Raw genomic sequence first — 13,218 nt, forward strand, 5'->3', positions numbered from 1 at the left:
CATGTACCTTTTCTGCATGGGTTTTTTCAGGTTGTACCTGTTAGATAAATTTTTGTTATATGCTTAATTTTTTGTATACTGAATACTCTTTTATCTGATTATCTTGTAAATATTTGTACTTTATTACTTTTACAGCACTAGCTTACTCTAGTTGGCAAGTCTAAAGTTGTGAAGAAGTGATGCTAATACTTTGTTTCTTCTCTCATCATTAACTGACCTAAAGTCAGGTTTGGTAGCTGTCAGACAGCAAGTTATGCAACTCCTGTGGTGAAAATTTATCTTACGGTCATACAAGCTCTTAGTTTTGATATCCTTTCAGTTGCTTGTAAGTACCCTCTTTCTTTTTCATTTTTTAGGTATTTGACTGAGTATTATTTTCTTTCTTTTGATGTCTGAATATATACATAATTTAGACTTATTTTCCCATTCATTATAAACTTTCTACTTCCACATCCCCTTGAATTTGGCTCTCTGTATATTTGTAATGCTAAGAATGTGAAGTCAAGTACAGTGTATTCCCAAGGTCCCAGAAACTTGTCTGTGAATAGCATTAATAAATTGTTTTCAGTACCGTGATAGATTTCAAATGTTTTACATATTATAGGCCCTGTTTTCCATGACAAAGGGAATGTAGATGAGCATTAAAAATATTTTTGCTTTGCATTTTTATTTTATATAGTTAAATGTGAAATGTGATTTCTTGATTATCTGTTTAATTAGATACAGTAAAGAGATTTTTAATGCAATCTTGTGCACCAGTTACAAAATTCTTATTGTTTTCCAAGTCATCGTGTAGTTTCCCTTTCTCCATGATTTTCTGGGCCACACTAGATCACTGTCCTGCTACTTGCTACTTTCATTTCTATTTCTGTTTTGACTAACTGCTCTTCATCCCAGTTCATCACCCCATACTGACATGCTTTGGGATCTTGCTCTTTCCCTCTCAGTGTGCCTTGTTATCTGATCTACCTAATAAACTCCAGCCATTAAATGAACAGCAAACATACTCTGTATTGAATGTGAATGCTTAGTTATTTTACACTTTATATGAATTAACTTACCTTAAACCCAGTGAAAAGTTATTACAATCTTTTTTTAAAGAAAGGGTACTATTGTATTACAATTACCTTTTTAGCTTCATTTCACACTGTAAGAAAAAAGGAATGAATAAAATGCCATATATAAATAGAATATATTTGGTACAATACTATACAAGGACAAACTGCTACACAGCACTTTGTTCCTATTTTTCCACCCAAGTGATTTCAGAGAACTTATCTGCACCAACAGAATTAGCCTTAATTTTGGCCTCCTCTGCACTTAGTAGTTCTTCATATGATGGTTCAATGGAATTGCCATCTTCATCAAGTTTTCCACTTTTGAAATCTTCAGCAATTTTTTTACTATAAACAGCATAAAACAGGTCTTGTGGCGTGAATTCACTTTGCACGACCTCTGGGACCCGGTAGGATACATAAGGTTTGAGCTGCAAAATAAAAAATTTGGAAAGATTAGTTTACTAACCAAATATAGAGTATAGAAATTTAATACAATCCTTCAGTGTAGCAAAACACTTTCTATTTAACTATCCTAATTTCAACCATCAGCAAATGGCAAATCTTAGTAAAACTATCCAAGAACTTTTGTAAGATTCAACAGCTTTTTTCAATCTGCACTACTACAAAATTGTTAGTTAACTGTACATTAATTTGTCAATAATTTGTCAGATAGGATTGAATGTCTTTATATATTGTGTTGACAAATATTTCCATGTATAAAGATATACATCATTATATACTGTTGACATTATATTTCCATGTATAAAGATACATCAGGTGCATAAATATAGTATATACATTTAAGTATAAATGCATATGAATACAAAATAAAGCTTCAGGCCAGGCCTACAAGATTTGATAATATTAATACGATGGTCTGCTTAAATATAATTAAATAATGAAGATAAATTTTAAAGTTATTCTCATTGCCTTCTACCTGACAGCTTTATTACTGGAAAAATAAAAACATGAAATATACAGATTGAAAATATAAAAGGCTACAAAAAACTAAAAAAGATGACATCAGGTGCATCACAATCTGAAAAACAAAAGAAAAGTACTTTTATGAGCTCTCCTACTTGGACAGTTGTTTGTTATTTTAGCAATGTAGTTTTGTACAGATATCTAAACAGCCTCTAGTTCTGCCATCCATTTGAAGCTTTCCTTTGGCAAGGAAGGCATCATATGCTAAAGTGACAGGTTGCCCAAAAGTCTTGTAGCTGTTGTCAGGTAAAGAATCCTCTGCAGCTGCTTCTTGTTTCAGTTGTTAAATATGCCAAAGGTTGAAAACCTGGTAGACCAATTCCATACTTTTTGAAAAGCCTCCCCTTGCACCCTCCAAATTGCTCATTCAGACTTCAAGGGAAAATTCTATGAAGAAAAGTCACTGTATGGTTTAAAATGAGACACCTTATGGGTAGTTAAGAGTAGCAGAGCACAAGAGCATCACAAGTCTCTGGCCTGGGATAGGTAGTATCATTCTTATTAATATGATTATTCATTTGGGATGACTCTTACCTACTGTTAAAGTTAGCTTGCATCTCCGTGCCGATAGGCGAGTCGGCATTCAAACAAAAGATCAAATGGCTGCCCGGATGACTGTCTAGTTCACCTGTTCTCCAACAGGTGTGTTTCGAATGTTTAAGCTCTTGTGAGAATTCTCCTTGCTGCCATTGTGTATAGGGGCTTGTTGGTATTTCATGGCTTTTTGCTATCACAGTACTGCACATTCGTTTTTCCTAGGATGCCTCCACTTGAATCAAGGCTAAGAATGTCAGATTCTGTAGGAATGATTACTGGGTTAGCAGAATGTTGATTTTTTAGGAGATACAGTGGGTTCCCGTTGGATCGCGGATCAGCAATTGCGGCTTCAGTTAATCGCAGGTTTTTCTGTGGAACCTATCTCCAAATATATCGCAGAAAATTCACTAATTTGCAAATTTTTATGCAGAGCAATATTCACTAATTGTATTTTCATTTTATTTTCATGACTAAACACATTTTTTATGATAAAAAAAGATTTACTAATTTGCAAATATTAATATTAATGTAAAAATCAAAATATCAATAAAATACTAAATTACAATCCTGCCTTTAATACTAATTTGCAAAATATCAATAAAATGTTACTTCACTTTTAGCATCCATTTATACTGTATTATATTGATGTATTATCATCGTAATACTGTATGTATAAAAAACCCTTGTCCCAGCATTTGTAATTGTTTTAATTGATGTATTATCAGCCATACTTTTTTCTTTAAAATTTAACCATTGTCTCAACTTTACTTGTTTGTTACAAGTTTAGTTGACTATATTTTATCACACATATTATAACAGCATACAAGTTTAGTTGACTATAATTATCACACATATTATAACAGCACACAAGAGAATATTTTATCACTGTTGATGTTTCATCTCTAATCACCATAAAAACATTTAAAATCCGAATTTCATACGTAAGCAACACAAGGTTATACTGTACCCTCCTCCCCACTCTGTCAAGTCTCGTCCCCAGCTGCTGTGCTGAGATTTCATTTGTAAAACACCTTTCCTCTCTCTCTCTCTCTCTCAATGAAATTTGAATTAATGTATCATAAACTTTTATGTACAAAATTAAAAATAATAATCCCAATAATACATTGGTTTCTTTTAGCAGCAAAAAAATACTTTCCTAATTCTTTTGGTAGCAGGCTCTATCAGCTGATTCTCAGAACATAAACATTACAAATGTCAGGATGATTGATTTTTAATATACATACATATTACGATGATAACAGATCAACATAATACTCTACAGTATAAATGGATTCTGTAAGTGAATTATCATTTTAGTGATATTTTGCTGTGTTTAATATTATTTGAAAATTAGTTAATCATTGTAACTTGTACATACACAAGAGAATATTTTATGAATGTTGATTGCATTTATAATTTGGTATCTTTTTCAGTGCATATTTAAATATTTAAGTACTGTAAAGTATTTAAAGTATTTAACTCTGCTTGTGAATTCCTAATGTTTTCCCTATGTGAAAAAAGAAAACAGGACAGCTTCAATACTGTATGAGAGAAAATGGCTGTGTTTGAATGTAGGGGGGACTTGAGCTTAGTTTTCACATGTAGCTGTAAGCCATATATTTTTAAGGACAATGTTGTAAGATGACTTTGAAATTATATTAAGGGTTTCAGGATGATAGTTTAAGGCATATTTTGTGTTTGAACTATTAATATAGGCAGTTATAATAATTTTTAGAGGGGATCTTTGGGGTTTGAACTACTGTATATGCCGGCGTATAAGATGACTTGACGTATAGGACGACCCCCCATTTTTCATGTAAAAATGTAGGTTTAGAGGTATGTTCACCGTATAAGACGACCCCGAATTTATTAAATTAAATAACACTATCTGCTGATGTAAGTTAGTTGTTACATAAATAAAATCAACAATTATTGGAATTAATCGTACCAAAAATGTGTAAAATCAGTATTTTCAAGATGTTAAAATGTTTGGTAAAACTCACCACCATTACAAAAAATATACTTTGTATTCCCTTAGGAAAAATATAAACATCACGACAAATGCTCAACGTCTGTGACATCACTATTGGTGGAGTAATACCTGTTGGAAGTAGATCCACATGAATGTATGCCTTTAAAATTGGGAAACACACCAATATTAAGGAGAACTGGGGAACTATCAATATCACAAAACCCTTTAGTTTGATTATAAAATATTCCAAGGAAATATTGGCCTTTAATAAACAACAAGGCTCGTAAGTCAAGCACGACTGGAAACTACAAACACAGCTATGTTTCATAAACAAGAAAGTTAGACTACCCTGATTTACCCTTTTGGTAACTTCAAATTATCTACCAATGTTAAAAGGGCATTGTATAATAAGTATTATAATGGTATGTCTTATGATATGTGTGTGTTCTATAAAAGTAATATGTTTTCTGTATTTTTGATGTGTTATTTTCTATATTTCTTATGTATTGTGAAATATAACGAGTTGGTTTTGTAGTATGTGTGTTTTTGTGCAATGCTTATATATTTTTTTCTTTTGTGTTTGTCATATATGGACTGTAATAACTGTAATAGTGCTTGTATGAGAAGCTATTTGTCGTCTTACAAAGGGTTGGCTGCTTGTGCTTTATTTGAGTGGACAGGATGTGGGTATGCGAGAGAGATCCTAGAAACCACTTATGTATCAGTTAAAGTGGAGATGGGATGACAGGTTTGATATCCAGGGCCAGTTCAGAGGCCTGTGTGTTTACATAAGCATTTAAACAGGAACCTGTCAATCACTCAGATAAGGGTACAGACCTATGTCGCTTTCTGAGCCAGAGAATAAATATTCTGTTTATTCTATTGTAAAGAAAGAAATTCTGTTTATTTTATTGCTGAGAAAGAAACTCAGTTTATTCCTGTTTCTTCCAGGGTGACCACTTTCTTCAAATGCCTAACTGGCAACCGAGGTTTAACCTCATGGAAGATTTTTGGTAGAATACCAGTCAGTTCAGATAGAGATTTGGTAAAGATAGGGTGGTTTCTCTCTCTCTCTTTCTCTCATCCCCTCTTCATATAGAAGAGTGTAAAATTTTGGTCACTCTCCCAAACATTAAGTTTTGTGAACTGTTAATATTTAATGCTCCCTTGATAGAATCTGATACAGTATAAGAAAAAATATATTGTAACAGGCCTGAGGTATAAGTGTTTTTACTGAGGAAAAAGAAGTTGTGTGGTGGTGTGCAGAGACTTGTATAAGGTAAAGTGGCATTTACTTATTTTTTTACCATGGTAAAAAAGGTGAATGTGATCTTTTAAAAAGTGGACATAATCTTTAAAAAGATTTTGTTTTAGTGAAATTATTGTTGATAGACTTTTTGTGCATTTTTACATGTTCTTGTCTTTACATTTCTTTTATGTGTTCTTGTGTTTATAATTTCAGTGTTACCCAAGATTTTGTGTTGGTGATTTAACATTGATTTATTTAGGACTTTATATGTGTTGATATTTAACATTGAATACTTGTGTTGATTTCATTTCTTAAGATTTCTTTGAAAACTTGTGTTGATTTCATTTTTTAAGATTTCTTTTTCAAATTTGGAGTAAATCTTAATAGTTTGAATTTTGCTTAGTTAACGTAAATTATTGATAAATATAAAGTTTTGTGAATTAATCTTGTTTAAGAATTAATTAAATCTTACGTTGTTTTCAAGTAATAGTAAATTTTTTTGAGATTGTGGACTCTAATAAGTTTTGAACTTAGAGAAATAAATTTTTGTATTTAAAGTTTTAAAAGCACAGTGTTCATTTTGAACACCAGTGAATATGGTTAGTTATGAATGCACAAGGCAAGTGATAAACATGTTATGTTCTCCTTCATGTTTTTGAAGTGAATTAGGATCAGGGAAACAATGACAGTTGTTTGATGGAAAGATGCCCTTTCCCTTATAGTATATTTATGGCTTAGCAGTTATTAACTCACTCATAACTTGATAAATTTAGATTGATTTTTCAAGTGATAAACAAGTTTTAAGGGATCACTGTTACCTTTAGTGTTCAGTCGTAATATTGTTTTGAGGTTTCAGGTATCTGGCTGAAGTGAGGTAAAATTTTGGATTTAATAGTTGTGTAATAACTAGGTACTTGATCACTTCGTGACAGTATCAATAAAAATTTGTCTAATATTATTGCCTTATGATAATGGTACTCTGGATAATGTCTAATTCTGGCAATTACCTACGGTAATTACTGTAATTACAGTTGTTTTGTTACAGTATTGATAGTTGTCACTAGTGATTCACTTGATTTACCTATGGTTTTTACCGTTATTACAGTTGTTTTGTTTACAGTGTCAATAGTTGTGACTGTAGTCAACTATTGACACAACTATCGACACTTCAGAAGTTAGCCTATCATTAAAAATCTCGGCAGGATTTAAGGTTTCCTTTTTATACTTGTCATATAAGATGATATGACCCCCCATTTTGGAGGGAGATTTTTTCAAGGTCACCTTATACGCTGGCATATACGGTATTAAAGCAGGCAGTTATTATAAGTGTTTTTAGAGGGGTGTTCCAACTTACTGTGGATTTTTGCTTAACGCAGGTGGTTGTGGTCTCTAACCCCTACAATTACCGGGGACCCACTGTATACACTGTTTACACCGGCTGCAATGGTTTTAAGTGTTATCTTCAGGATAGATGTGAGGAAGTAGGGATTTTGAAGGACTTTCTGCTTAAATTTCTTAATGCTTTAGTCAGTACTGAGGCTTCCTCTTTAGCTCCGCCTTCCACTCCCTTTTGGTTCAGGAAAAGCGAATTGAGAATTTAGAACAGGACATAAACCTTATTTGGTCAATACAAGGTTTATCCGAGTTGGTTAGGGAACCGCTCCGTGTCTCCCCATTGTGTGATTATTTTTGCATTCCCTCATAAGAGGTAAGGTGTCGGTGCCCTTGCCAGTCTGTAGCCCAATCCTAGGACTGCCCTGCAACAATTGGATTTTGAGGAAGAAGTACGCTGCTAGGGAACTGGGTTGGTTCTCGGGACGATGTGGTTCTGTGTCCTCCATCACCTGTCTCTCCGTTTTTCATGTTCCTAGTCTTGTATAATGCGTTAGCCGAAAGATAATTTTGGTAAATGTTAATCTTCACTATGTATGTGACTTCTGCCATCATTGACACCCAGTATGAGGTTGTTAGCATCGATAGGACTAATTATATAGGTATAGAAAGTTTTCTTAGAAATAATGTGTCTGTATCTAGTTTTACTTATTCTGATGTTATGTTGACTCAGTCATTTGACTAACCAGTCTCCTCATCTTTTATTCATTTTAAATCCTTGTCTGCTAGTCTATTCCTCTTTCTCCATTGAAATGCACTTGTTTGTTCTGTATCATGCCTTTTCTTCGGCTATTGGCAAATCTCTTACTTCTTCCTCTATAAATGTTTTTCTTTCCAAATCTACCATGATTACAGTATCTTTTGTTTCCAAGCCAGATATTATTTTACCTATATAGCTTTCTAAGGATGTTGTATGGGAATGCTCTTAAGTTTGTTGACTCGCCTTAGGATGAGGTGGGAGGGTCATTGTAACTCATCTCCTAACTTTCCCATTTTCTTTTAGTGCTTCATTTTCTTTCACGCAGCTGAGTCGCTTCGACTGTGTTTTCCTGGCTTTCGATGAAGCATTTTCCTGTCTATCTTTCATCGAGTCGTGGATGTGATACAGGTGCTTGGCTGCTGTCGTCTCCTGTCGCTAGGAGACATCTGTCTCCTCCTGTTGCTGGGAGACAGCTGTCTCCTGTTGCCCTCTGGCAGAAGATCTAGAATCAGAGGACCTCCTTCGGTTTGATTGGCATTTGCTGGAGCATTGTGCCTCACTGTATCCTCATTTAGTTGAGGAAAGAGACCACATAGAAAATAGGTCTTGGTTGTCTTCGAGTGTTTTGGAGAAAGAGAACCCAAGCTTTCTCCTTTAGTTAGAGCGCATTTCGTAAGTTTTCTTGTACTCAGGTGCACAAAGCTCCCTTTAGGCCTGCCACTGGTGTTTTAGGAGTTGTGGAGCACTGACTCTTGTAATACAGGTGCTTAAACCATCTTTGGTAGAAAATTCGGTTTTCTTTTCTCTTTCTTGTTAAGAGACTAACTCAAGACTGACAAATGCTTCTGACATGCTGACTTGGAGGCAGTTTAGATTATTAAAGTTTTTATCTTTTATTGAACTTTTGCCCAGTATTTTGCCTCTTCTCTGCATCAGCTTAGAGAGGTTGAGGGTCCAGCTTAGTGTGTTTTTGGCCAAAGCTTAGTGTTTTTGGTACCAGCATGGGAAGTTTGTGAACCAGCTTTAAGGGTTTTTGACACCAGTGGGAATTTAACAAGGACCATGCATATATTGCTCGGTTTGGAAGAAGTGAGAACACTTATGCTCCTATCTGTAGGAAAGGCTTATGCTGCACAGGTTAAGGTGATAAGGGAGTATATATATTGGTGCAAGTCTTATACCTTTTGGGGGTAAGTTCAGCCCTCAGGTTCTGGTAGATGGCCAATTGCAAGTCTCCTGGCATGATGGGAGAGACTTGGGAGCAGACCTTACGTGGTGGAGGCAGTGAGGGAGAGTTATGATTCATATAAGGTTACCCTCCACTGGTTTAGTCTCCTATAGCTGTTCCTCTGTCTTCTCCAGCAGAAGTCTCTTTCTTTAGTAGGAGGTTGTAATTAGAGAGAAGAAATGGACTAGGCAGTAATCCACTGGGATTTTACCTCTTGACTTTTTCCTAGCTCCATAAGAAATTGGAGATTGGCAGCCATTGTTGGACACATTGAGACTGAATGACTTTACGTGTCTGTCCCCTTGCTTTTGTTTTTCCAGCATGGTTTTAGTGACTTTCCAAAAGAACGATCAGGAGGCATTTTTCTCATACCAGTAGATCCTCAATCACCCAAGTTCCTTCGAGGTGTACTTACAGAGGAGGCATTGCTGTTCAAGGTGCTTTGTTTGGGTGCTGTATTCACAGGGAATTTGTTGCCCATAGGTGGATGGGGTTGATTTTTAGGAGCAAGAAATCTTCCTCTAAGTCAACTGGTTTAAGTTGGCCAACTCTTGACAGTATGTTTCACCTGGCTCAGTGTCTGTGCAATATGATTTTCAGTTGACTTCTTTAACTCCTCATTCTTATCTAGTGATGTGGGGATGATCCTGGAATTTGCAGGCTTGTCTGTCTGAATATGAATAGGGACTTGCTTCTTGAAGAATTTTAGCCCTGAAGGAACCTTCCTAAGTGGTAAGGGCTTTCTTTGTTAAGAAACATGGCCTCACTGGGGATTTTGTCAGAACAATCAGGCTCAATTACAATACAGTTTCTGCATAAGAGATTATGATTTACAGCTAATGTTCATTAAACTTGTAAGAAATCCAGGACCGTCAATGTCGCCAAGTTCTGTAAAAGGGATCCTGAAACCAAGAGTTGACCATTTTTATTCTTAAACCTACATCCAGGTTTCATTTTTCCCCCTCTGTCATGTAACATGAAACAAAGAATTTTGACTGGTGTCGTTACATGTACATACAACATAGAAGGGTCAACACTACACCTGGTAAAGCTTACTGGATGTTAGAGCTTAAACATTTGAAACACAACTGGAGAACAGGGGAACTAAACAGTCATCTGATCTTTTGTTTGAATGCCAACTCGCCTATCAGTGTGGAGATGTAAGCTAACTGTAACAGTTGGTAAGTATCCAAATAATAAATTTTATGAAAATTTATATATTCAAAAGATAAACCCAATTCACATGGAACAAGCCTACAGGGGCCACTGACTTGAAATCCAAGCTTCCAAAGAATATGGTGTTCATTTGAAAGAAATTACAATAGATAATAGGAAATACAGAAAGAGGAAAAATACATAAGTACAAGGTGAATGGTTGTCAGGTAATAAAGTATTACATCTCTGCTTGACTTTTTGAGGTTCTACTTGTACAATATCCTCAAGGAGATTGCTCCACAGTCCTAGAGGGCATAGTGAGTCACACAGACAACAAAGGGCATAAAAAAGCTCCATTTTCCCAAAGAACATGCTCTTCCTGAAGCAGGCTGCAAGCAAAGGCCTTTCTCTTCAGCACGTTTATTGAGATGTTTATATCAACTTAATTCATCTGTAGAGAGTTAGTGCTGCTAGTCCACCTCGTGCTGCACAGTAAAGGCTGTTTGCAGCAACCCTTCGGCCCCTAGCTGTAACCACTTTTCACCTTTTACTTTTCGTCAATTTCAGCTTCCTTTCTTCAATCTTGCTGTTCAGCCCCTCTTTAACTATTACTTCTTAGTGCAACTGTGTTTTTCCCAGTTTCATCTTTAGATTCCTGTATGTCATCTTATTTATTTTCTGGATCTCTCCAACTCCCAATTTTGACTATTCACATTTGGGGAAATTCAACACTGAGTATGTCTAATTAAGCCATATTCAGTGCTGAATTTCCCCAAATGTGAATATTGAAAATTGGGAGGTTTGTCATTAAACAATGCATTTGTAAGTACCATGAACTCCTGAAGTTCCATTGATTTAACAATATGATTAGGAAGACCATTTTATAATTTGATCATAGTTGGAATAAAACTTAGAGAAAACTATGTGGAATTGAATCTCACAATGAAAAGGCAAAGTTGTAAGAATTATAGCATATCTAGAACTAGGCTATGTGATGGACATGTATAATGAGAAAAGATCTGAATGCAAAGGATAATTTAAATTAGGAAAATTTTTTACAGAACATGCACAATGCGCTAATTAAATGACACTGGCAGGGATTAACACTAGGATTTCAAAAATATTTAAACAGGGATTTTAAGTTAGAATGCAAGTCAGAGCTGCTTAAGACCAAACCAGGTAAGCAGTATTCAAAACATAGTAGAATAAATGAATATTACATTTCCTTTATCCATGACAATTACTGTAAATTTTTTTAAAACTGCTGTTACCAATAAAAGGGAAAATATTCCTATTTGGTTACCTGGAAGCCATCGAGATCAGGCACTATAATTTCAGGGACCATTTCCGGAACGAAAGCAAATTTTTTGCCTTCTGTCAAGCCAGTTGGTCGGACACCTCGTTCTGAAATAGAGAGAATAAAGAAATAATTGTTCTTACATGTCAATGGAGCTAAGATTTTAAATAGCCTACACTCCCACTAATGTATACACAATCATAGCATTTATGAAAAGTTAGGTTTGTATCCCCCTGGGGAACAAAGGTATTTTCATGATGAGCATCTGAAAATGTTATCCTAGTATCAGTTTCTTGTGCAGTTATGCTAATGATACATTAAATAAATTTTACTGTAAGCTGCCTTTGGTAAGTGTCCCTATCCTGTTTTTCCTTACTGGTCATGTCTGACAAAAAAAAAAAAAAAAAAAAAAGAATTTTCACATGGCTTGACTGTTAAAATTTTATGCCCATGCAAGATTCACCAAAAGCAAGTAAGAGAGAATAAATTATCTGAAACCTACAGCAGGTTAGGTGCTAGCATAAGATGGTGTAAGCTAGGATGGTGTACATTTCTAGGTAGCCTAAATGCCTCACAACTCCCGACGAAATGTGCAGAACTAAAATTTCACCATTAAATACGCCTTAGGGGTTATCCCCAAGCATACCGCCTATTATATTCACAAAGAATTCCTGTGATAATGCAGAACTGAAATTTCACCATTAAATCAGCCTTAGGGGTTATCCCCAACCATACCGCCTATTATATTCACATAGAATTCCTATGATAACGAAAGAAAATGGTAAATGGCCTAGGCTAGTTTATTTACCCTTCAGCTGTACAAGGTCTGGGTCATCCGTCTTCTTCAGGTACTCTTTAAATGCCTTCGATCCTCTTTTGCCGTAAGTCAAAAACTTTCTAAAATTTCTCTTGCCGTATGCTACTGAGGTGGTAGTCAACGTACGGCATTGCAAATAACACAAGGAAATCATTACGGATTTGTATTTTTGTTTGTTTTGTAAGGAAACGGCCAGACGATACCTTGTTTTGATGCTTCTTCTGCCTTCCTTTTCAAGCACCGCGAGTCAGCTGGAACTGTGAACTTGGTGAATGAAGATGAAAACTAACTGTATAGAATGGTTTTAAGAGCAATCCACAAAAAACTGCGGAAATCAGAAACACTTGCGAGAATGTTTTATAATATTGCAACACCCCTAGCCATAAAAATGCTGGAAATTAAAAGCAGTTGGGAGAATGTTCTCTGATAATACAACACTCCTATCCACAAAAAATTGCGGAAATTAAAAGCACTCGCGAGAATGTTCCATGATATTATATTACTCATATTGTTTTTTTTTTTGAAATGAGGCTACATCGAAAATTCAACAAAGAAAATACTGCCTGACTAACCACAGTAAATTTGCAGTACAGCAGCGCAAGTACGTTAAAGGACTAGAATGGTGCAAGTGGGTGTATTTAAAGGACACGAGACATGCATTATTTGTAAATGAAAGTACTGTGTTTATATGATTGGCCCACTTCTCATGAAACAAGTTAAAATGGCCATTACTGTGCAGAGCAAGCTCCCATGAGATGCAATTCTTAGTCACGAAAAAGTGGAGTTAAAAGAGATAGAAGTATAACTACGGAGATGACAGTATAACGAG

General features: G+C 35.2%; 1 protein-coding gene across 1 annotated transcript; it reads right to left on the bottom strand.

Moving 5' to 3' along the window:
- Positions 1 to 1,180: 1,180 nt before the first annotated feature.
- mRpL41 (mitochondrial ribosomal protein L41) lies at positions 1,181 to 12,631 on the bottom strand. The gene is made up of 3 exons (XM_067105589.1): positions 12,381 to 12,631; positions 11,579 to 11,679; positions 1,181 to 1,486 (listed from the first exon to the last, which is right to left on the bottom strand). The coding sequence occupies exons 1-3, from the start codon at positions 12,541 to 12,543 to the stop codon at positions 1,244 to 1,246; spliced, it is 507 nt and encodes a 168-aa protein (XP_066961690.1). The 5' UTR covers positions 12,544 to 12,631; the 3' UTR covers positions 1,181 to 1,243.
- Positions 12,632 to 13,218: the final 587 nt, after the last annotated feature.

Source organism: Macrobrachium rosenbergii, chromosome 6, assembly GCF_040412425.1.
Source record: "Macrobrachium rosenbergii isolate ZJJX-2024 chromosome 6, ASM4041242v1, whole genome shotgun sequence".
In the NCBI taxonomy this organism is placed as follows: domain Eukaryota; kingdom Metazoa; phylum Arthropoda; class Malacostraca; order Decapoda; family Palaemonidae; genus Macrobrachium; species Macrobrachium rosenbergii.

What these genes read in the sequence shown, in the direction of transcription:
- mRpL41 (XM_067105589.1), bottom strand. Translation starts at nt 12,543, where the DNA reads ATGATTTCCTTGTGTTATTTGCAATGCCGTACGTTGACTACCACCTCA. An exon ending in AGACCTTGTACAGCTGAAGG is followed by an intron (nt 11,680 to 12,380) that starts GTAAATAAACTA and finishes TCTCTATTTCAG; the next exon opens with AACGAGGTGTCCGACCAACT. An exon ending in CTGATCTCGATGGCTTCCAG is followed by an intron (nt 1,487 to 11,578) that starts GTAACCAAATAG and finishes TTTATTTTGCAG; the next exon opens with CTCAAACCTTATGTATCCTA.